Raw genomic sequence first — 24,566 nt, 5'->3', positions numbered from 1 at the left:
GGGCTCATCTTCTGTACAGGCTCAGCTTCTGTATAGTCTCTTATTTTTTTATTTTTCCTGAGGGGTAGCCAACGCCCACGAAAAACACTGAAATGGTGTACCAGAGGGGTTGCCAACGCCCACGCAAAGCACCCAAATGGTGTGTACAAGAGTCCTAATCTTTATGTATTTTAAAGGCATTTAGTGAGATTGCTAACTAGTAACTACCTGTACAGTTGTTGATCTACATCTTGTTCTAGCTATTCGTGATCGATCATTGTCTAGTTTGTTAAACTCACTTTCTCCATTATTTTTACGTGATTTTGGATTTAGGATTTAGTTTCTAAAATATTTGTGTATTTTTGATTGGATTTCTCACATATATAGCATACAAGAGTCCCAAGGCATTGGCTACCCCCGCTTTTTACCAAAAGTCAGTTCATCTCTAGTTGACAAAGGTAGTCTGACCATCTGTTTATGATATTAGAATCTAAATTAAATTCTTGATCGCAGATACACATTTCCCTATGTGGTGCACCACAAAATTAACTAATGTAAACAACCCTTACCATACCTTGTAGTGTTTTATTTTATGTGAATATGTAGTGTAGTGTAGTGTGTGTAGTGTAGTGTGTGTAGTGTGTAGTGTGTGTGTGCCTCTGTGTGTGTGTAGTGTGTGTGTGTGTGTGTGTGTGTGTGTAGTGTGTGTAGTGTGTGTAGTGTGTGTAGTGTGTGTGTGTGTGTGTGTGTGTGTGTGTGTGTGTGTGTGTGTGTGTGTGTGTGTGTGTGTGTGTGTGTGTGATTGTGTGTGTGTGTGATTGTGTGTGTGTGTGTGTGTGTGATTGTGTGTGTGTGTGATTGTGTGTGTGTGTGATTGTGTGTGTGTGTGTGATTGTGTGTGTGTGTGTGATTGTGTGTGTGTGTGTGATTGTGTGTGTGTGTGTGATTGTGTGTGTGTGTGTGATTGTGTGTGTGTGTGTGTGTGTGTGTGTGTGTGATTGTGTGTGTGTGTGTGTGATTGTGTGTGTGTGTGTGATTGTGTGTGTGTGTGATTGTGTACGTGTGTGTAGTGTGTGCACGATAAAGATTTTTTTTAAATTCACCAATTAAAATGTGACCATTTTTTCCACAGGTTTACATTCTGGAGAACTGCAAACAGCTAACTTGAAACTTTTATAATTACCATTTGTAAAAATATATATATTTGATTACATGTACAAAACACAAAGTTGGATCACGTGATCAAAACTGTTTAACGTGTTATTAGCATGATATACAAGGCCTATTGGCCATTGAAAAGTTGATGAATTAAACATTCAAGAACGGAATGTTTCTCCATTGCAATTCGCCCACGCAATATAGCGCGCGCGTCACTAATAATGAGTGCTCAGCCGGGGTATGCGACTATTGGATTGAGATGGTGATTTTTATAAAATTATTTGTATTACTTAAAACGTTCGTCACGAACGGTATAACTAGTTGAAGTATTCAACCAAGGAGCGATCTAGCCTTGGATAACCGGGATTCGTTAAAAAGTTCGCGCCTGGATTGTTGGGGTGAGCCAATATTTTCATTGCCAATGGTTTTATGTGTAATATTAAACCCCTGTGTAATAAAATATCCAACAACAATCATTACAAATTTTTAAGTATACCAACTGAAATTATTATTACTTTCCCCTACCAATCAGTAATCCCATAATCAATCATATTGTAAAACATTTTGTATGCATGTTTCATATGTGCGTTAATCCTCAAACTGAGGCTACACATTTTTGGAAAATAAATAAATAAATAAATAAACAGGCCCCAAGTCGAGAAAATGTAGAGCAAACGAATCGAACCACCCACACGCGATCACAAAAATTTTATTTTTTTAGTAGAGAGTTCAGCTACGAAGAAACTATCCTGTAGAGAGTTCAGCTACAAACAAATCACCCTGCATAGAGTTCAGCTGCAAATAAATTACCTTGTAGAGAGTTCAGCTACAAACAAATCACCCTATATAGAATTTAGCTAGATAAAAGTCACCCTACAGAGAGATCAGGTCACCCTATAGAGAGATCAGCTAGAAGTCATGCACCTTGTAGAGAGTTCAGCTACAAAGAACCCACTCTGTAGAGAGTTCAGCTAGAAACAAGTTACCCTATAGAGAGATCAGCCAGAAACAAGTCACCCTGTAGAGATTTCAGCTGCAAACAGACCATCCTGTAGATAGTTTAGCTAGATACAAGTCACCCTGTAGAGAGATCAGCTAGAAGAAGTCACCTTGATCAGCTAGAAACAAGTCACCTTGTAAAGAGTTCAGTGACAAAGAAACCATCCTGTAGAGAGTTCAGCTGCAACAAATCACCCTGTAGAGAGTTCACTTGAGCTACAAACAAATCAATCTGTAGAGAGATCAGCTAGAGGAAGTCACCTTGTAGAGAGATCAGCTAGAAACAAGTCACCTTGTAGAGAGTTCAGTGATAAAGAAACCATCCTGTAGAGAGATCAACTAGAAACAAATCACCCTGTAGAGAGATCAGCTAGAAACAAATTGCCTTGTAGAGAGTTCAGTGACAAAGAAACCATCCTGTAGAGAGATCAGCTAGAAACAAATTACCGTGTAGATAGTTCAGCTACAAACAAATCACCCTGTAAAGAGACCAGCTAGAAACAATTCACCCTCTAGAGAGAATCCTGTGTAGAGTTCAGCTACAAGCAAATCACCCTGTAGAGAGTTCAGGTACATTTCAAGTCCCTTAGTAGAGAGATCATTATTGCGAACAAGTTATCCAGTAGGGAATAATAAACATGTAATAAATGTATGTATATAATTTGTATAATTACTGATAAAATCAAAAACAGTTGAAGTATTAAAAATCTGCTTTGTCTTTTTAGTGTTCCTGTGGTAAAGAAAAAAGGATAGGTTTAAAAAGTCCCAAAGCCAGCCTATGGCCGGCTTTGGGGTATACAAATACAAAAAGAAGTGATATCTAATCAAAAACAGCCATACTGTAAAAAAAGGTGTGGCCCCTAAAAGGTCATGGTGAAAAAAGATGTGAAATCCAAGGTGGCAGCCAAGAAATGGCTGTGATGGTACATGTAGGTTAATGGTAAAATTTTAATAACAACAATTCAGGTGAATTTGGTGCCGAAACACAAATTCACATGAATTTTCGTGGTTAAAAATTTTACCATTAACATACCACCACGGCCATTTCTTGGCCGCCACCTTGGATTTCACATCTTTTTTACCATGGCCTTTTTAGGGGCCGAACCTTTGGCTGTTTTTGATTAGATTATAATATCTGGAGAATGTTCATATGCAAGACCTTCTAAATTAACTCTTTTCTCTTGACTTCTAATGCTTTTTGGCAATTTACACAGATTTATTTCTGGTAGATAGACAGGTTACAATGGGTTACAGTACGCAACCTGTTGTAACCCATTGTAACCTACCGTAACCTGTTGTAACCTACCGTAACCCATTGCAACCTACTGTAACCCATTGTAATCTGTTGTAACCCATTGTAACCTGTTGTAACCCATTGTAACCTACCGTAACCTGTTGTAATCATCACAATGAACCTGTTGTACTGTATGGGTATAGTAAAACCAATGTATATACTACTGCTAATTCATAAATTGGTGTCTTCAAGAGAAAACATGTGTATTCATGACAGTGAACAGCAGTGAGGTTGACAATGAAGAGTAGTATGAAGAATGGATGAGAGTTTAAGCCTTGTGGTAACCTTTGTAACTGGTTACAGGGAGAAATAAAAGCAAAAGTAAGACAAAATATACCTCATATTGCAATGGAGGATCCAGGATAGGGCATTTTGGGCAAATGCCCCCCTCCCCCATTGTGGAGGAGCATTATTTCTTTTCATTATAATACTTAACTTTATGTCTGGCCAAGATCAATTTATAACTCACAAAAATATGCACAATTTACTAGCATTTATTACAAATTCACTTGAAACCAAAGCGAACCAACACCAAAGCGAATTAAAGTCAAATTAGCTGTGATTGTCACCCAGCACCTTCGTGTGTGCTAAGCGCCTCTAAAATAATTATCGTCGTGCTATTGTTGAAGACATTCATAGCCTTTTAAATGCTTGTAAGACTTCACAACCATCTGCAAAGGCCAAAATCACAAAAATTAACAGTGAGACACTGTTAAGTGGTGATTATTTGTTGCTTCAAAATGCAGCAGCTAACAAGAGAATCTGGCTCTCCCCAATCACCTATAACTTAGCCTGTTTATGCCCCTCCCCTTGACAGCTCCTGGATCTGCCCCTGTATTGAGCCACGTACTATGTAGATTTTATAAGCATATTGTTATGTGATCATGTCAGAGTATAACAGATTCTCTTTTGTCCTACTACTACTACTTCACCAATCACTATACCTGCACGAGACTACATTAAGCATGTAACAATGTCATGAGCTATCATCTGAGAGCTGTTGGGTCTCCACCCTTCAGTTATGTATGGATCAGTCCTAAAGGACTTGAAATATCACCAGACCCTGAGTTGAACTTTATAATTTCTGAAGTTGCTCAATACGGAATTTATAGATGTGAAGTTACTAATAGATATGGTACTGGCTCTGCTATACTGTTGAAGTGATACCACCATTATAATTATGTACAATATACCAGTATTAGCATCAGTGACAGAAGAACGTGTGACACTGGGTAATCACACTATAGTATAATCACAGCAGGAGGTACACAAATATGAGATCACATGCCAGAAGTATGAGGCCGAGTTTGCACAATACTGCGAACATTTGAAAAGCTATACTTATAATTAGCTATACTGCTATAGTGCTTTTCATCAGTCTTGCTCATTGTCACTCTAACTGCTCCTAACAAAGACTGTGGAATGCCAAATAGCTAATAATAGATTAAAATACTATTGTAAGTTTCAACCATGAAACCTGGCTTTATGTCCTACTAGCACATCTTCTGATGCTTTCACTTGCTAGCAATACTGCCCACACGACAATAAGGGGTTTAGAAAACCCGGACCGGACCAGGTCAACTTCTTCAAGTAAGCCAATTCACACAATAGCTGTAGCTAACATATACAATTCACGCAATAGCTAGCTATATATAACATACACTGTTCACCTTGTAGCCACTCTGCCAAGAGCATAATTTCATTACCAACTATTTAATACTTAAAAACGAGAGACTGCTCTATTAGAGAGTTTTAAAATTGCTTTGTCATAAATCATAAATAGTTGTACTGAGAGCTAATTGATGTGTGCAGACAGCTTTATTGATCAACCAGTAGCTTATCTAACTAATGAAATCCATACAAGTGCAAATTACATTCATATGGTTATAGGTGTCATTTAGTCTGGACTATGTCGCCACTATTATCTTAAACAAGATTCATAGTTACAATGAATTCATTAGCCCATATGGCACTGCTAATAATACTCTAAACGTCAAAGCCTACAATTATTCTTTGAAGGATTGCTGTGCGCTGTAACAAAAATAAATCTAAAAATGGGTGACTGTTTTATTAGAGTAACTCAAAATAATTGTGCTCATAGCAGTAGCAGTTAATATACACTTACAATCACTTTTTTTGCTTTGACGTATTGAGTGGTTAGATGGCTGTTTATCTAGCTAATGAAATCCCTACAATTGTAAACTATATTCACACCGCTACTGGCGACACGTCTGACACGTTTGACTTCTATAATGTGATTCATTATTAAGGGAAGTTTGTCATGCTTCACGTTCCAGTGGTGGTCTGGTAAAATGGCAATCATTGTTGTAAACTGGCATTACAATGGAAGTTCATGACTGTACACAAACAAAGAATGTTGGGTGTAATCACATACATATAGTTAAAGAATCTGTGAATAATTCTACACTGTGCGTAGTAAGTGACCAATCTACAATGAATCATTTTTATTATAGACTAAAGTCTCCATCACACTATACGAAAGTATGCTGCTTACTTTTTGGTCTCTTGTATGACTTAACTGAAATCATACCCATAGTGCTAAACATTATAGAGTTATGAAGGCGTCAGCAGAAAATTTGGCTAAATAGAAAATTCCATAGAAACGAGTTTGGTCTGGGATGTGCAGACATGTGGTCACGCCTACCCAGTGAATCAGCATTTGAGACAATTATGATAAAATTACTGAAATTTCTCTATAATTCATCCTCAGGGGATCTACGAAATTTTCTTGGAGGAAGCAACAGCAGCCTGTATGTACCTCATAGATTGTCAAGTTTCACTTTGTCATGCTTCACGTTCCAGTGGTGGTCTGGTAAAATGGCAATCATTGTTGTAAACTGGCATTACAATGGATGTTCATGACTGTACACAAACAAAGAATGTTGGGTGTAATCACATACATATAGTTAAAGAATCTGTGAATAATTCTACACTGTGCGTAGTAAGTGACCAATCTACAATGAATCATTTTTATTATAGACTAAAGTCTCCATCACACTATACGAAAGTATGCTGCTTACTTTTTGGTCTCTTGTATGACTTAACTGAAATCATACCCATAGTGCTAAACATAATAGAGTTATGAAGGCGTCAGCAGAAAATTTGGCTAAATAGAAAATTCCATAGAAACGAGTTTGGTCTGGGATGTGCAGACATGTGGTCACGCCTACCCAGTGAATCAGCATTGCGGTGCACCATTACTCAAGGAAAACAACAGCACTTGCATGTGTCCAGCTCATTAAAATTTTCATTAGAGATAGGTACTATAACAAATCATATCAAAGAGGTGAGCATATGTTCGCTTCCAGTGGTTTTACACGTTTCTCTACGCCTGAATAGTCCGTACTAAATGTATATTATGTAAGGCCTACTTGTTCTTTCAGTGTGTGCTATCAAATGTTTGGGTAGCTGGCCTTTGTAACAAAATTTATTAAGGAAGAACAAGTAGCCAGGTGACTAGCGTTACTACAGGTGACTATATTAATATCACAGTCTTGGCCAAATGTATGTATGCATGTTGCTAGCTACCACTGTGGCTTACATACTGTTCCTAAAAGTTAAATTGACTACCTACCTTATATAGGACTTAATAATAATTTTCAAGTACAGATCCTCCTAATACTTTGTGTATGATATGACGATGAAGCCAATGTTCCCGGTACTGCAGCGGTATAAATGTGGTGTACGACATTACCCAAAAGCATAGATGTTATGTACGCCAACAGTCATGTTCCACCAACAACTGTTAAGTATGCCTAAATACTGTATAATTAAAAAAGCATTGATGAAATGACAACAAATGCTAGAAATTTTTGAGGGATGAAATTCTTGCAAATTTGTGAATATTGACAGTTTTCTATATAATATTATATTGATGAAATCATTGAGGTTATTATAGTGATTACCTTAGTGAAGTAATGTATAATGATGCTCTCTAGATTTTTGTGAATTTAAAGTCATGTTTTACACAGTTTTGCAAAGTTTTGTCCCTCATAACTTATAGCCTGTGTGCACTTACTACTGATATTCTTGGTATGGTAGATTCAACCAGTAAAGTGTGCCAGATTCACTCAGTAGGGAGTACTCAAGTTGTACGATGACCTTTGTGCACTAACAACTGATATCCTTGGCAGATTTGGTCAGCAAAGAGTACTGAAGTTATAATGACAGACAATCGGTAAGTATGATCATGGCCTTTGCATACTAATAACAGCTTATATTCTTGACAGATTCAGTCAACAAAGTATACTCAAGTTGTTCAATGGACAATAATGACCATGGTCTTTGTATGATGGACAACTTGCAATAGCCTTTTGTGCACTAACAATCAATATCATTCGGCCATCAAGGAGTACCCAAGTTTATGGCAGACAACTGCTAAGTATGACCACGGCCTTTGTATAATAATGACCGATATCCTTGGCAGATTCACTCAACAGAGAGTACCCATGTGTACGATGGACAGCTGGTAAGTTTTCACTAGCATTTGTTCACTAACAGCTGATATCCTTTGCAGATTCAGTCAGCGAGGAGAACTGAAGCTGTATGACATACAACTGGTAAGTACTGTATGTCTGAGCATTTACAACTTTACAACTGTTCTTTTGCAGTTTCTTTCAGTCAGTTATAAAGTTGTACCATAAATTTTATGCTGGTAATTGTAGCCTATGTGCTCTTTAAAATAACTATGTCTTGGCAGATGCAGCCTGGTGAAAATAGTACTACATGTATGGCTTGAATTGATGTACAGCAACCACCAACTGGGTCAGGCCTGGTGTAGATGAAGAAAAGCCACCGTGACAGGGAACATCTTAATGTTTTTTTTCTATACAAATGTAATTCTACATAAAGGCAAGCTTAGATTAATGCCACTTGGGATGACAATGGAGCTGTTGTTGTGTGTGTTACAGTTTATTGAATTACATTTTTATACATAAATTCTTTAAAAATAGCACAGAATACATAAGAATTTAATAATAAGTTAGCTGTATGTACTGTGCCCATGTAACCATGCCAACAAGCTGTGGTAAGCTATACTACATTGTGTATATCTATTACATATGTACACATGATGGATACACACCAGTGTATAGCAGCCAATTTGTAATACACAGGATATACAATTATAGTATATCATATTCATACATACCTGTGTAAATTGAATGTATAATTGAGTTATGCCTACTAGTGTGCACCTGAGTATATCAAACTTTTTGCACAGTGATGTTCACTGTTATTTTATGACTGAAGTTGTTGGTAATAGCCATGTATCACCATACAAAGCTATTACGTGAGGCTCAACTGCATGTGTAACATTCATTATTTATAAGAAAAGAGCAGTATCAGCAGTTGCGTCTTGATAATGGTCCAGCATTATACACAATGTATGGGTAATTGTTAAGAATTTCCCAGTCCATGTCTATGAGTACAATCCGCAACCATCCATGGGTCAAGTGGGCTGAAGATCATTTATTAGCAAGTGAGGGTGATTGAATAGTTCACACGTACACACACACACCTTTCCATGCAATGGTGAAACTTCCAGTTGTAAATGTCACATTAGCTGCTTGTTTTTGATAAACTTGTATAGCTACATATAAACTTGTATAGCCACATATACACTACACAATTCAATCTGCAGTAGGAAACAATCCATGGATACCACTCTCATCACTGTGCCACTGTAAATGTCAAGAAAGTGGGACCACTATATAATGGACATTTTGGGACCTGCTAATTTAAATATTATACTATTATATGGTCTTTTTCGGAAGTAAAAGTGAATGGAGACCTCGGCTCTAAACATTTATGGTGTCCTTTATTCAGAGGGTCGTTAAAGAGGTTCGACAGCATATGTTTGTCACTGCATGTGCTATTTCAATGGGAATGTTTTAGATTTGCAATATTGGTTAGATTAATGGTTGCAAAATTGTACTTTTAAGACAGTTTTATTATTTCCTTGGTTAAATGCCACACCTTTAATAGTAGTCACACTTGAGTGCTGCCACAATTGATTTTTGAAATCGAGGGCTTAAACACCAAGTGGTGGTTGACTTTGAATAGTCAATGCATCACCTAAAGAAATAATTCCAGCCAAGTAAATACAGTAATATTTGTACTCACATTGTGCAGATTTTAATTGTTATTAGCCTTTCTTGATATTACGTCTATATTGCAATGCAGTGGAACCTTTGTTATGTGAACACAAGTTATTTGCACTTTCAACTTAGCAAACATTGAAAATAATTTAGAGTTGCAAACTTGTGGATTTACACAAAACTACAGTTATGTAGTTTTCAGTAGGAGTTGGTCCTCTGAGTCAGTGATTTGGGTAACTTGATATTATTTATCAGACATGGGGCCAAGTACATGAGTACTTACACATTTAAAAGTACTTGTACTTTACTTAAATACTTTCTTAATTTCCCCAGTGTACTTGTACTTATAGTCAAGTACTTTGCTAAGTACTTGTATGTACTTGAGTACTCAAGTACTTGTAAGTACTGCAAATATTGTATGTAGTTTGTACACAGTGGGTACACAACAAATTGCATGAAGGCGCAGTGTACACTTCTTCCAGTGTCTTCCCTAACATTACTATGTATCATGAAACCACGATTAATGATGGCATAGCATTCTGACAAACAAAAACAATGCTGCTGCTTAAGTTAGTGTATTTTAAGAGTTTAAGAGAGTGAATGGTTGACAAAAACCTGAAAGTACTAACCCCACTAGGTATACTTACATACTACAATACACTGAATCAGTATATATTTTGCTACAGCAAAATGTACTTGTACTTTACTTAAGTACTCGCTTGATTGTCATTGGAGTACTTGTACTTGTACTTGGAAAATTCAAAAGTACTTGTACTTTACTTAAGTACTTTTAAATGTACTTGGCCCCATGTCTGTTATTTATTGAGTACTGTTACTTAACCATGCCATCCACTTACAGGAAGATGTGCTGGAGTAATCTACAACATGCACAAACATTATGCAAATGGACATATCTAGTATCAATATTGTTTGAAACAGTATAACAATTAATATCTTATGATGTAATCTACTATATCAATATTGCTGGGATCACCAAGTTAACAAAAGAATTGAGTTACATGAAGTAGCATCTCCGACAAAACCACTCTTTCTACTTTGGTGGCTTTTTCTAGCCAACACACCACTCCAAGCAACTTTCACACACGATGCTATCACTAGTACCCAATTCCAGCTACTTGAGCACAGCCACACTTGCCTTTTGCTTATCGTGGCCATAACACTCTCAGCTAACTCCCAAGCATCATTTGTAAAGTATCTTCTCACTCTACTCATGCATACGTTTTCATCAAGGTATTTCATCGGTACACATTCTGGCTGAACTTCTACATCTTCCTCTTCAATCAATATATTGTTATGTAATGCATCCGTCACTTTTTCATCATCCACAAACCAGCTCAGCATTACTGCAAAAAGAGGGGACATTACAACTAAGAATGTCCAAGGATGTTTAAATAACATGATTACTGGTTTTACAAGGGGCTGCAAATACAATGAATTAAAAAGATCTACAGTGGAGCTTGTTAATCAGGACACCTGAGGACACCAGACACATAACTTAGGTCCCAAAGTATCCCCCAGCATATTAATTGACCTGGAAAATCATGAAACCTTGACAATCAGTATAATTTTGGCTGGTCTCAAGGTGTCCTTAATATACAGATCTGTACATGACATGACATCTTTAGAATCCTTGACCAGTTTTTGAAATGGGTTCACCTGGTTTAAAACATATTACTCCAAAGAATATCTCATACGCGGATATGTGAGCATTTACCTTCACTATATTATCTATTCTACAACACTATATATGCCCAACTATTAACCAGTTGCAGTTATGTGCATTCTAACCAATGCAAACTAAAATTGTGACCAGGCCTGTGAAAACAGGGCATGTGGACACAAACTACACCCCATCACTTTTCTGGTCATATCTCAGTACTGGAACAGAATATTTCCATTCTGTAACTTGCATCAACGTTGAAACCGGGTCACTACTGCTGACCCGGATGACCCACTGACCCGGATTTGACCCGGATGTGACCCGGATTAATTAAAGCCGAGACGTGTTTCGGCTAGTCTCGAGCGAGCGAACGAGTCTACATTTTGAGCGTTCGTTTCGTGTTGAGTAAATATTGCAACTTCAGCCTAGCTGTAGGTTGAAGACCAAAAAAAGAAAGGTCTTCACCTACTGACAATAGCTACCCTTGCGTATGTTGGTAATGCGCTAAGTGGGCGTGGTTCACGAAAGAGCTACGCGATAGCATTTGTGACCCGGTCTGCGAAAAGGGCTCTTATAGCCTTTCCAATTATCCATGTTTGGCTAATCATAACTCCTAATCTACTAAAGCTATCACCATGTAATTACACCCACAGCTACTGCCAGGTTAGGGTTGATGAGTGACCAAATTGTAGGCTTGTACCATATTCACCAGTCAAGTTATGGGTTACCATATATATGCAATTGGAAAGGCTATAAGAGCCCTTTTCGCAGACCGGGTCACATTTATAAGTTTCCACGTCGTCAAACGAACAATTTCGTTTCTCACGTGATCCAATCCGGGTCAGACCCGGATAAATTGTAAACCGGGTCAGACCCGGATGACCCGGAGAAAATGTGACCCGGATGACCGCATGACCCGACCCGGTTTCAACGCTGGCTTGCATCATAAAGCAAATTAAATGCTTGAAATTTGCATTGCCATAGCATAATGGTACAAAACATTATAAATGATGAAAGTTTGAAAAAGTAGGCAAAAATCATGTGCCCACATACCCTATTTTCGCAGGCCCAGTCACAATTAAAGTTAAAAGCTAGTTTTATTTGCTGGCTACAGCTAAGCATAATGAATATTGCACCTCATGTGACACGCATGCATCTAAACCCTCCCAAATTTTAGGGAAAGAACTTGATTAAACTTAAATTTGTTGAGAGCTATCTGTTGAGTTGAAACAGACCATCACTGGTTGAAAGTGCAATGTGATTCTTTACAGTTGGCTAGCTATGTAGATGTGGCTCCTATAAGTGTTCATAATGTAAACTTTATTAGAGCTACATATGTATTGTTTAAAACACTACAAACGCCTGTATAAAACTATACACGTAGCTGCTTGTGACGAAAGTCAGTAGCCTTCTCAGTGAGCTCCCATCCACTGTACAACATTTAAAATGGTTTTAGAGCAGGTGATCGGTTTTAAATTTTAGATCAGGTCATCACATACTTTATGGAGTGACAACTAACTGCTACATCCATTAATATACTCATTAAAAGCTACATCTTCTAGTAGTACAGTAGTAATAAGAGTTTGAGTCCACCACAACTTTCTTCTCTACTTACATTTGCTTTTCTCCCACTGAGACTTCTTCAAAAAAGTTGTTGGTTTGGTACTGGTTCCTTTTACCTTTTTAGGTAAACCAATGACTTTTAGTCCATTGCCTTTTGGCCTGCCCTTCTTATGCATCTTTGGGGGCACCTGAACATCACCAATCTGTATTTCTCCTAGGCAACAAACAGTGAACAAAGAGTGATTCACAATTCGATACTTAAGTATGTAACGCATGTGAAACAAAATACATACGTATATATATTCATAGTATAATATGTTTATTTTAGAGATAAAACCTTTAGTTGTTATAAAGAATGCATACAGCTACATAATACTGTCTATACAGGGAAGTAGGAAGCTATCATGGATTGACCAGGCAATCTTAAAACCTTCAGACAGATTATTGAGATACCACTTTGTTGTCTTTTATCTTAGACTTCAGCTTTTTTTATGACACCAGCAATGACTTCCATCAATCGTTGTGACTGCAAACACTTATCAAATAATTTGTCACAGGTGTATAATAAGTATCTGTGATGTAATCTGTTAGACAATTTAAATAAATGGCTCACCTTCAAAGCATACATACATGACATGGTCTAAGAATCCGGAATTGGATGGCACAACGTATGTTGTGAATGGCTTCCTCATTGGATATGCACATGAGCTCTTTCAGAATAAAATGGATCTTGATCAACCACTGAAATCACATAGCTGACTGGTATTTCTAGCAAGGTAAGTTTTGCTGCAACTCATGGTATTCATGTTGTGTGGTATTGCGGAAAAACACTTGTGAACAAGCTATAGCACTAGTTTTTACTATTTCTCAATTCATCAAGTGGCAAGGGTAACAAGTTTGATTAATATAGGATGCAAATTCAGACACACGTATGTTTTCATCACATGAGCAATAATAAACTTTAACAATCCCACAATTTTATTAATAGAAAAAAATTACTGCCAGTGGTCCATTCTCACAATAAGATTTTAAACTGTGCAATAGCCAGTCAGATATGTATCCTGAAAATTAATTAGCTTTAGAAGTTAGGTGAGTTTATGGTGCATAATAAGTGCACCATATGTACAAGATATGCATGCGCAAACATGACTTAATCGTACTTTCATCATTTTGCTCAATTAGTACCCTCCTGGTATCGCCATCAGTGTCTCCATTAATTGTTGCAGCTTCTGAGATATTTACAACGTAACAGTTTCATGCAAGCAATAACAGGAGTACAAAGCTTACAACATGCTTCAACTGTTTCCATAGCGTGAAGTAATGTATCGAGTGCTGAATCATCATCTGTATCCTCAACATCACCCATTCTAATATCATCATTTCCACCTAAAAGTGACATGTATTAAACAAATTAGACCTATGTCAAGTGTAATTGTATGCATTAGCCAAACCATTGTCATTTGTAATGTCAGCATCACCAATCATATTATCATCAAATCCATGCATCTAGAATAAATGTGAGTAGAAAGCAGGTCTACATGAAGTGCTGTATTCATTACCTGAACCATTGTCAATATCCATGATGGTCAGTTTCTTCCCTTCTTCCCACTTTAATTTAATTATCTTCAGTACCTGAAGGCCTTCCTCAAATTCTTTCATTCCAATAGAAGAAAGATGCTGGGCAAGATGCTGAGCAATCTGAAATGCTTTCTTGTACTTTTCTTGCTCAGTTAAGACTTTTGATGGCTGTGGATCATTATGTATCATGTCCATTGCAACCTTGGGTTCAAAACCATCACACTGATAATTCTGAGATGTTCGGTGATTGGTCAAACAATACTGCAATTTCCATCGGTCAGCACAGAGATTTTCGTCAAATCTTTGTAAGCCCTTGTGACAACGAGTGGCCAAAATATGTCAGCAGGGTAGTTTCATAGAAGAACTAAACACACATGAACAGTTATCTATGCTTGTAACAAGCTCTCCTTCCCTGGAATCTATTGTGCAATTATTATCATCAACATCATGACCTTTTCAGACAATTCAAACTGCTTCTTCACATATTCAAATGCATAAGGTGTGAGTAGTTCCATATATCATCCCAAAGCTGATGTTGGATCAACACTAGTGACTCTTCTTTTTGTGACAACTTCTAAGGCCCTGTGATCCCTTTCAACTTGCAGAGATGATAAGCACTGCATCAGATTATTGAAGAACTGTGTCATTCTGGAGTACCTGGTGATAACGCTCTTAAGTTTGGCATTAATACGTTCCGCTCTGTTGTCCTGTTTAAGTAGTTGCACCATGAATTTTTTAATCCATCTACCCACTGTTCACGGATGCCGTGCCAGTTATCATCAAAGTAATCTGTGGCAATCTTAGGCACACTTTGCCTAAACTCATTGTACAGTGTAGTGTATGCTGTTTCACTTTGAACATAGGCCATTTTCGTCAACAGTTCTAAACATAATGTTCTTTCACTCTGTGAAATTCCCAGCTTATCACATGAAATTTCTCGCTTGAATGTGCGCATGGTATGAAAAAGGCAAATTAAAAGGTTTGCCTGTGGAAAGTGCTCTTTTATAACATTCCTCTCTGTCATATCTTTGTCTGACATCACACATTTGATTAGCGACCGGCTGTCATTATGCTGTTTAAATTCAACTAGCAAGCTTGCAATGATTTCTTTGTCTTCACACTGCACTATCCACAAGCAGACTATTTCACTCTCTCCATTGCCGTCAACTGCCAAGAGAACATATAGGGGTATTTGCAAGTCATTCAACTTGTAAGTGGCATCTATGAATAGTAGCTCTGGATATGACTTGAACGTGTTCTTCATGTCAAGAGTCTGAAAGAATATTGCCCACAACACATTATTGCCATCAACAAACGTTGTTATGACTGCATCTAAAAATCCAAAGAATACTGTGTATATTTATTATTAAAAGTAATAATGTACCTTTCATTCTTCTCATTGCATCTACCAATTCCTGAAAATCACATTTTGACTTAGGTTTTGACTTAGTATACAGGTTGTGAAGATCCTTCAGTATGACTGGCTTTCCTGTCACATGAATTAGATGATTCTGCAACATCTTTTTGTTAGATTTTATATCCAACATTTCAACTGCTTGTTGTTTAATTTCTGGACCAAAATGGCATTGGTTTGGCATGTGCATAAATGATTCCTATCACATGCAAAGATATTATATAACACACTGTGGAATAATTAATCACCCTTGCACACAACACAAACCTTTGATACTGGATGATTGTGCTCACCACTGATTTCCTTCACACACAGCTTCTGGCCATCTCGGGATGCTTTGATTTTTATTTTAAATGGGTATTCTTTAGGTAAGTGCTACATTGTGCAATGTACGGGGTTGAGAGTAAACACATACCAAAAGCCACACTGACCTCTGTGCCTTCCTGATTCCTTTAGAACGTGACTTATACTCGCGGCCACCTTGCTTGCAAGCATAGTCTATCTCTGAGAAAACTAAAGCATCGGAATAACGGCGCTTTGTAGCACGCTTCTAAGCAGACTCCATGTAGGCCCCTTGTACTCCTCTTGTATAAGTCTACGTAGTTTAAATATTTGTAATCCGTAATAGCAGAATACAACTGCTCATATGAATCGAATTCCATTCCAACAGTAATGGCGGTTGGAGACGGATTACAGTCGTTTTCAACATCAAAACCAAACCCTCTTTCTACTTCACTCCCAACCCAGCAACTATCCGCGGTACCATCATCTTCACTACTATCCATATCGGTTATACCGTACTTATCATGTACACAAAACAGGCGCAATGGTGACAGATTTAGTCAGGAGATGCTTGCACATGCGCACTTAGGAATGCCGTAAATATAGCAAAAAAATCCTACAGCAAAAATTTTTAGGCGCAAAATATAGCAAAAAACAGGCGCAAAATATAGCAAAATTTTTTTTATTATGTACTGTTTTATCTAAAAAAAAAAAAAAAAAAAAAAAAAAAAAAAAAAAAAAAGTTTAGCCTATGAGGCTACTGTTTTTTTATTTATAAAAAAAAACAATAAAAAAAAAAAAAAAAAAAAAAACGTTACGGGCCCGTAAACATAGCCACTTCGTTAAATAAAGGTCACTCGACTGTCATTGTTACGCAGAAAACGTGGTTGACTACAAAACGGCTTGTGCGGTGATCACGTGACAACTCAGTTTCCTGTATTACGTAATTTTGTGGTTGAGCAAGTCTGCACATGCAGGCGGCGGGCGAACTAATGTAGAGATATCGCGCGCGCCCAATGAAAGTTGCCTATATATTGATATAATAAGGGACGTAAATTGAAGTGGAACTTATATTTAATGACTTGTTTGTAGCTTTAACTGTGATTGGTAACTCAATTGCAAACTTAGACACGCCGCCCACTGAGCTGATTAAACCGAGCGGAATGCTGAAGAACACTGAGGATTCGAAGGATAAATCTACCAACTATAAACAGAGAATGTTGTCCTTCCTATACGGATTAATATCCTTATTAATTCGTTATTTTGTCATAGCGTGTCTAAACCATGGTAAAACAAGACCTCAAAGTTACGCACAGGAGGAAGAGAAGTTTGAAAGCAGTCGTTTTGTATTAAGAGAGAAACTAAGGCATCAATTCAAGAATCACATTGAAAAATGGACTGATAAAGAGTTTCCTCTTTTTCCATGGAAGACACTGCTTCATGTAGTACTTATAGGATTGGTTACTGCCCAGGTAAGCTCAGCTAACCAAGCGTAGACATGTTTTTTTTCTGATAAAAATAGCTAGCTATTAAAAATAGACGTTTTGAAGGAGTGAAATGTAAAAAGTTTTGTATAGATATAGTACAGCTCACAGGTAACGTAGCGAGTATACACATGCGAGTAACGCTCGCATCTTCTCGCGGGATCATTCTTTTGCAATGTACTGTACAATACCTGTGGAATATCGCGTGAATATGCACTAGCCGCGCGAGAAACTCGCCACGCATGAGAACACGCGCTACTGAATTTAGTAACTTCATACAACACTTAAATCACATAAACATTTGTGATCTGTCCCATAATTATGTTCGTGCAAGCCTAGCTGGAGTCAACTATCGATTAACGGACAATAGTTTATTATTATTATTATTATTATTATTATTTAATGGGCTTGTAGATGCCAAGGCAAGCTAACTTGCCAGGCTAGGCCGCAGGCCTTTGAAGGTGCCCATATCCAGATTGCTTCCAAAAATTATCCAAGCGCAGCTTGAAGGTTGCAACTGTTGGTGCTGAAATGATAAAGTCAGGTAAGGAGTTCCATAGATTGACTATTCTATTTGTAAAAAAGTTCTGCCTAACAAGTAATCTTGATCTTTCTTTAAAAAACTTAAGAGAGTGGCCCCTGGTGGTAGCAGTATTTAAAGTAAAAAATGTAGATGGGTCCATGTCATAATGTCGTTTAAGTAATATATAATACGATGTTCGAACAGCTACCACTCACTTCCTAGAAATCCTGCAGCTTACGTTATTGTACCAAAATGTAGGCTACACTAAGTAGTTATTATCCTCAAATAATCAGCTATGCACGATTAATGGCTTGAAAGTTGTAGGCAATAGTATGCTCGGTCCGATAAATTCTACGTTCGGACAAACCTACCAGTTTTCGGACTTTGATTATTACTACCAGTAAACAATGTCTAATTTATTTCAAATTTGTATACAGTATATCTGTATTCATTTGCTAATAATGGCCAAAAAATGGATTCAGTATCTTTAGCATAGAGGGAGTAGCAGCCTCACAACTTTTTGCGGTAAATTCGGACATATTTTATTATTAATTTAGCCATGCCCACCAGTAAAGTTAATTATAGCTGTAAAAAAAGTGCGCGTCCAAGTAAAGCAGAGTTAACAGCGACAAAAAGTAATGATATCATAATGCGGCCATGTACGAGGTGTGCAAGTTGTAAAATCCATATTAGCTAATCAGATAATACAATGTTATTGTTAAAGTGTTAATGAGAACTATGTGCTGCTAGTTTATAAGTGTGTGAGCATCTTCATAAATGCCACACAAATTTATTTCTCAATAAAGCAATGTGTATAGATTCTCTGATAGCAATAAATAGTTTGAGTTTGGCCACCTTTCCTTTGTTCGTAGCATTGCCGTATACAGGAAAGGCGGCCAAACTCAAACTATTTATTGCTATCAGAGAAACTATACACATTGCTTTATTGAAAATTAAATTTGTGTGGCATTTATGAAGATGCTCACACACTTATAAACTAGCAGCACATAGTTCTCATTAACACTTTAACAATAACATTGTATTATCTGATTAGCTAATATGGATTTTACAACTTGCACACCTCGTACATGGCCGCAGTATGATATCATTACTTTTTGTCACAGTTAGCTCTGCTTTAGTTGGACGCGCACTTTTTTTACAGCTATAAGCTGTTTTTGGATGGGATTTCAATACTTTTTGTTAGAATAAGCAATGCACTGTTGATAACAGTAGGTGAGTTTCCATGGTTTTGACAGAAACCCCAGATTACAGTGACATAATATTAAAATATAACTGTAATTTTAGTGGCCAGGGCCGCCCACATGGGGGGGAGGTATTTTCCCCCTGCCCCAACCCAAAAGGGGCCCCTTGATTGCCTGTTTAAAGAAAGATCGATATACTCTAATAGAGCAGTCAGGATCTAGACACTTCCTTGCCCCTGGGCCCCTGTTTAACTCTTTTCCCTGGGCCCCCTAATTTCTCTGGGCGGCCCTGTTAGTGGCATGCAACTGCAGTCAACTAACACCCATTTTAACTAGTAAACCCTTAATAACACTTTGCCTTTCATCTTGTAAACGATCAAAATACTCTATTAGAGCAGTCACAAAATAGCTGTAACACTGCAATCAACATTTAGCATAGTTACAACTTCTGCTTAGCATTGGATTATATAGTTTAAATTACTAGCTACTTACACACTTTACAATATAAAAATGTGGCACTTGTAGAAATGTGACTGTTCTATTAGAGTATCTCGATCTACTTCAAGCATTGACTAATTCAAGTGAAGAAGCTACGCCCCTGCCAAGAGATCTTGTGAAATGAAATGAGAATAGTAAAGAAAAGGCAAGTATGTACAGAGACAATAGAGGCGCTCGTAATTATGTCCTGTTGTAAATAAACGCCTTTAAAATTTATATTACTACTAAATAAGCGCACCAGAATAGGCTTGTGAGGCTGTTGTCTCCAAGGTTGTCTCATTACTTGTCTTTTCGTGTTGAAGGGATTTAGTCACAATTGGTGAGTTTAATTATACATGTATTTGTGTTGTAAAACTTAATTGTAACAAGTTGATGTTGTGCTACTTCTAAAAACCAGGCGCCATGCAGCTAGCTAACTCATCTGGATTAACTAGACATATATACTGCTATGAATTAACCAACTATGTATTACTACTTTACAATAGGGTAGTTTGGGTTGTGCAATAATATAATTAGCTATTTCTCGTATTTCGTAATTCATGAAATATTCGTAATTCGTTCAATTACGTTGCTATGCACTGCTAAGGAAGCGTTTGTTAAATAAACCGCTTTTACCAACATATTACACACAAAACTATCTTCTAAACTGTTTTATAGTGTGACTAACGTGTTTTTTCCCACAAATTCTCTCGACAAAGCCTCAAAGCTGCTCTTCATTTTCATTCGCGTACGTAAGGGATACGCCCCCTTTCAACTCGAGGCGATAGGCTATTTCTGGCAGTGTACGTGGCCTGCACCGTTGTTTTTCAGTTGCTAAATGCCTGAAAACCTCAAGGGGAAGGTAATCTGAGGAAAGTCACCACACCCGTATTTCAGTCCGCCGAAAAGAAACCACCTCAGAGCAAAGTTCACCTGTGCAAAAGTTTAATACAGACTTCATTTCAATTTTACTTCTTACGTAAAATCTGCTTTTACCGTTATGAAACGATTTTGCTTACGTGGGTGCGTACGGACAAACATAGGTAGATAGGTAGATAGGTAGATAGATAGGTACACACACACACTTTTACAGAAACAATTACAGTAAACCAGGCGCACGCCCACAGCCGGCATTCGGCCGGCTGTGGGCGTGCGCCTGGTTTAAAAAGGCGATTAGCACATATCATGATAAACATGTATTTGTCACAGTAGAGTCTCTCACGATTATTAGACATTGGACCAGGGTAAAAAATTTACTGCTATATTTAGAGGTTGTAGCATTTGTATATCTTAGTATCTTAATAAATAATCCTCCATGATCACTAATCACTAATAGTACAGTGAAAGCTGGTCATTATTCAGGCCGTAGGGACAAAAAATTTTCTGACCTAGCTTTTTAAAGAGGTGGCTGCATTTTGCGCCTTAAAAAGGTAAGTAGCATACTGTTCTAACTGGCTATAGAGATGGATTTAGTGTGTGACAACGTATGAGACAGTGAGTGCTGGCAGCAAGGGGGCAGCCAATCTGTTAGAGCACCAAAGGCACTGCTTCAGACTTAAGCAGTTGGCTGTCAGCCCAAAGTGTAAAAAGTTTCACTATTGGTCCTTATAAGCTCCTGATGAAGAAAGTGATGAAGTCATTATCCATAGGATATATTTTTCACATAACACAGCATTCCAGTGGTTTAGTGGTGACCACAACACTGCCTGAGTTAAACTGTGGTGAGATTTGAGACTATCGGAAGCCCTGGAATGCCTTCAACACATGAAATACCAAATATCTAATGCCTAGCTTTCATCCACAGTGGACCTGTCTTGGTGGCCACTTGTACAGAAGGGAAACAGCTGCCACACAGTCTTTTGAGCGAGCAGCTAGTTTCCACACCCCTTAATTATCAATTTGTAAAATCTTGAGCAAAATTGTGTGTACAAACAAGCACGATGTTGTGCATTGGCAGTGCTGTGTATATGGTTGCTGCCTAGCAGGGACACATCACGAGTATTGAAGTCACAATGTGTTACTGTATCATCCATCTCTGAATGTGTCATTTTGTGTAGAGAGCAATCTTCCACAAGTGACCTGCAAGTTTCAGTGTATATTGTTAACCATTAATATTGTTCGCCATTGTGAACTGTATGTACAGTAAAACCTCACTTAGCGGCCACCTCTTTAATAAGACCACCTCATTATATTGGCCACCTCTAGTAGATCCCAAATATAGCTAAGCAGTACTTTATGACCTCATTCATAAGGCCACCTTGTTATTCAGGCCAAATCTTTGGTTCCACAGCTGGCCATATTAATGAGGTTTCATTGTACTTATGTGAATTTTTATTTTTCGTAACTTTTCTTCAGGTTTACTGATGGGCACTATGAAGCATTGTTGACTGGTCCGTACATAATGTGGTGACTTGAAATGCTAAAACAGTACGTAGCATGTCTTGTATGTACACTGTTAAAAATAGGGTGTAATCCAATCACCTTTGGGGGAGTTCTAACTGCTGTGTAAATTAAACTCCTTTGAAGGGAGTTGTAGTACTCCCCAGGGGTGCTCTAGGAGCAACTAAAAGGTGTTACAAGGGCATTGCAACACTCCCTAAGGGTGTTCTAGGAATAGCAATAAAGGTGTCACGGTACACTTTAAAGATGTTCTAGTGCTCTCCATGGTGGCATTTTGTTGAAAAAAAATGTAGGCTTGCTATAGCATTCCAGTAACCTTCATATTGATTTCAATTTATACTCAATGACTACCAACAACAAAGCACATTAGCAGTACGCAATAATATATTTGAAACACCTTATACTTACCACATAGTTGTTTCCAAGTCACTCTTATAGAAGTTAGCAAACTGTACTTATAACCTAATTTTCAATAGAAGCATCCAATTGTGGGTTTCAATATACCTAGGTGTAGGCAAACACCCTTACAGTGGCTTAGCTATTATTGGGGAGTAAAATGACATTTGTGGTATTCAACAACACTCCAAGTGCTACAATACTCCCCTAGGGTGTTGTAAATACCATGGGTGTACATGAACACCTTATGATGGGTGTACCTGTAACACCTCGTTTTAACAGTGTACATGTAATGTGTTGTAATGTGTCCACACATCCACACATCTTAGAAATAAATATAATTGTATTCTCTATACTCAGTTCCATTGTGCCACTGGGTCATAAGTGGGTTGAGTATGGATCATCCAGGACATTTGGGTCACATTTTGTCCTGGCCAAGTGGATCTCATCCACTGACAGAATATACAGATCAGATCATGTGTATAAATTACGGTGGAACTTGTTTATTGCCACCCTCACTCAATAAGCAGGTAACAGTGTATAAATTCTCAATTGGAATTGGCTTTTCAAGAGAGGTTGTCTTTCTATACTGGTGGCCATTAAGACAGGTTGTACTGATAGAGTGTACATACTAGAGATGCAACAATATCCTCCACTTAGTGTCGTTTGATAGTGATGCAATGGAGACTATGTATTGTTGCATTTAAATACTATGCTATTATATTGCAACTCTAGCACGTATTTATAACAGGAATGTTTGTTAACTGTTTAGACATACTGGAGCCACACCCACTCATCTGGATTCTACAAATGGAGTCATACCAACTTGTCATCATACTTATGTGTTGGATGAATATACATGCCGTCATGTGAGACTTGCTACCATGGCGGGCCACTGGAAAACATTTCATAGCTGTTATATTACAGTCATTATTGTACAATTCTTACATTATTGTTGTGAAAAGTGTTTGGCATTCATGTTTCCTCTGTATGTTGTAATTACATGTATAATTTTTGTGTGGGCCGGGGGTGCTATAAAATGCAATAATGCATGGTGACAATTGGCTAGCTACATGTGCTAATTACTCGCAGCTTGTGTCAACAACTGGTAACTGCAGTTGTACTCTGTGTCATTCTTTAAGCCGCGCCCTTAGAGGACAAATTACGTCACAGTGGGGGCAACTAAATTTGTTAAAAACGAACGATGGTATGCAGCACCATAGATTATATCTGTGGACTATAATCTATGGCAGCACACTTCTTTGTGGCTTTATGCACTGATTAACTACATAGAGCGCCAGTTCATCAATACCCAGTGACCGCAGTTGTGTTCTGCGTCATTCTTTAAATTCCGAGTAAAATTCTTAGAGAGAGCAAATTACGCGGGGGCGACTAAATTCAAATTTCAAACTAGCCATTCTCGAAAACATATGTTTCAATCTAAACGAAACGTTTAGAACAGTTTAAAGACACATTGCACTACGTGCCAAGCTAGTATTGCGGAAAACAACAATCTGGGTTTTGTATTTGGCCTCTAGGTCGACTGAGGACGACTGAAACTTCGTTTGGTGCTGAAATTACGACTGTAGGATAATCACTGTCTGTGACTTTGTGGAGGTACAATGCAAAAATGATACTCCGCCAGTATTCGCTTACTGCTGAGGACGAATTTCCTGACTTTGACATTGGTTAAGTTAAGTACGTATAGGTAGTAATAAGTCGAGTAATAAGTATATAGTTAGGTAATGAGTAGTAGTATGTTGTAGTTTTCAGTATGTACGTGTGTTATGATCAACATGGCTTTCCATAATCATGTATGGTGAAATCGATGATGTGAATCTTGAGGCGATTGAGTGAATACTGAAGCGATAGCAGGGAAATCAATGTTTGGAATACACAAAGGAACGCAAGGCATACACCTGCGGTTGCGTCTAACCGCATGCGATAAAAAAAAAAGAAACTTCCCCTTTGATGTCGGCAATCTCGATCACGAAACAATCGGCATGGATTTGCTTCA

General features: G+C 37.7%; 2 protein-coding genes and 2 long non-coding RNA genes across 8 annotated transcripts in view; 3 read left to right on the top strand and 1 right to left on the bottom strand.

The window, feature by feature from the left end:
* Positions 1–1,377: 1,377 nt before the first annotated feature.
* On the top strand, positions 1,378–8,420 carry LOC136253967 (uncharacterized). 3 transcript variants are annotated; one of them, XR_010700214.1, is made up of 5 exons: positions 1,378–1,535; positions 7,493–7,628; positions 7,681–7,919; positions 7,968–8,010; positions 8,151–8,420. It is a non-coding gene; the product is annotated as an uncharacterized lncRNA (long non-coding RNA). The 3 variants fall into 3 exon arrangements; XR_010700215.1 differs by lacking the exon at positions 1,378–1,535 and adding an exon at positions 6,155–6,392; XR_010700213.1 differs by lacking the exon at positions 1,378–1,535 and having other exon boundaries at positions 6,158–7,628.
* A 2,047-nt stretch (positions 8,421–10,467) lies between these two features.
* LOC136253438 (zinc finger SWIM domain-containing protein 3-like) lies at positions 10,468–16,628 on the bottom strand. Of its 3 annotated transcripts, XM_066046111.1 has the most exons (9): positions 16,217–16,628; positions 16,053–16,160; positions 15,756–15,984; positions 14,353–15,703; positions 14,245–14,299; positions 14,081–14,179; positions 13,954–14,019; positions 12,846–13,007; positions 10,468–10,913 (listed from the first exon to the last, which is right to left on the bottom strand). In XM_066046111.1, exons 4-9 carry the CDS (start codon positions 14,359–14,361, stop codon positions 10,540–10,542), a joined length of 765 nt encoding a protein of 254 aa, XP_065902183.1. In that variant the 5' UTR covers positions 14,362–15,703; positions 15,756–15,984; positions 16,053–16,160; positions 16,217–16,628; the 3' UTR covers positions 10,468–10,539. The 3 variants fall into 3 exon arrangements, with proteins under 3 accessions (XP_065902183.1, XP_065902184.1, XP_065902182.1); XM_066046110.1 differs by lacking the exons at positions 10,468–10,913; positions 12,846–13,007; positions 13,954–14,019; positions 14,081–14,179; positions 14,245–14,299 and having other exon boundaries at positions 14,357–15,703; XM_066046112.1 differs by lacking the exons at positions 13,954–14,019; positions 14,081–14,179; positions 14,245–14,299; ... (2 more) ...; positions 16,053–16,160; positions 16,217–16,628 and adding an exon at positions 13,407–13,932.
* A 512-nt stretch (positions 16,629–17,140) lies between these two features.
* The window catches only part of LOC136253436 (mucolipin-3-like), a 169,558-nt gene continuing 162,132 nt past the window's right edge, over positions 17,141–24,566 (top strand). The window contains exon 1 of the mRNA XM_066046109.1: positions 17,141–17,539. Within this exon, the coding sequence (XP_065902181.1) occupies positions 17,231–17,539 (309 nt within the window). The 5' untranslated portion in view covers positions 17,141–17,230. The remainder of the gene's footprint in view (positions 17,540–24,566) is intronic.
* LOC136253440 (uncharacterized) lies at positions 19,140–23,538 on the top strand. Its single transcript, XR_010700132.1, has 3 exons — positions 19,140–20,093; positions 22,109–22,180; positions 23,322–23,538. It is a non-coding gene; the product is annotated as an uncharacterized lncRNA (long non-coding RNA).

Source organism: Dysidea avara, chromosome 4, assembly GCF_963678975.1.
Source record: "Dysidea avara chromosome 4, odDysAvar1.4, whole genome shotgun sequence".
NCBI classification, from domain to species: domain Eukaryota; kingdom Metazoa; phylum Porifera; class Demospongiae; order Dictyoceratida; family Dysideidae; genus Dysidea; species Dysidea avara.
This window is presented reverse-complemented; position numbering and strand designations above follow the sequence as displayed.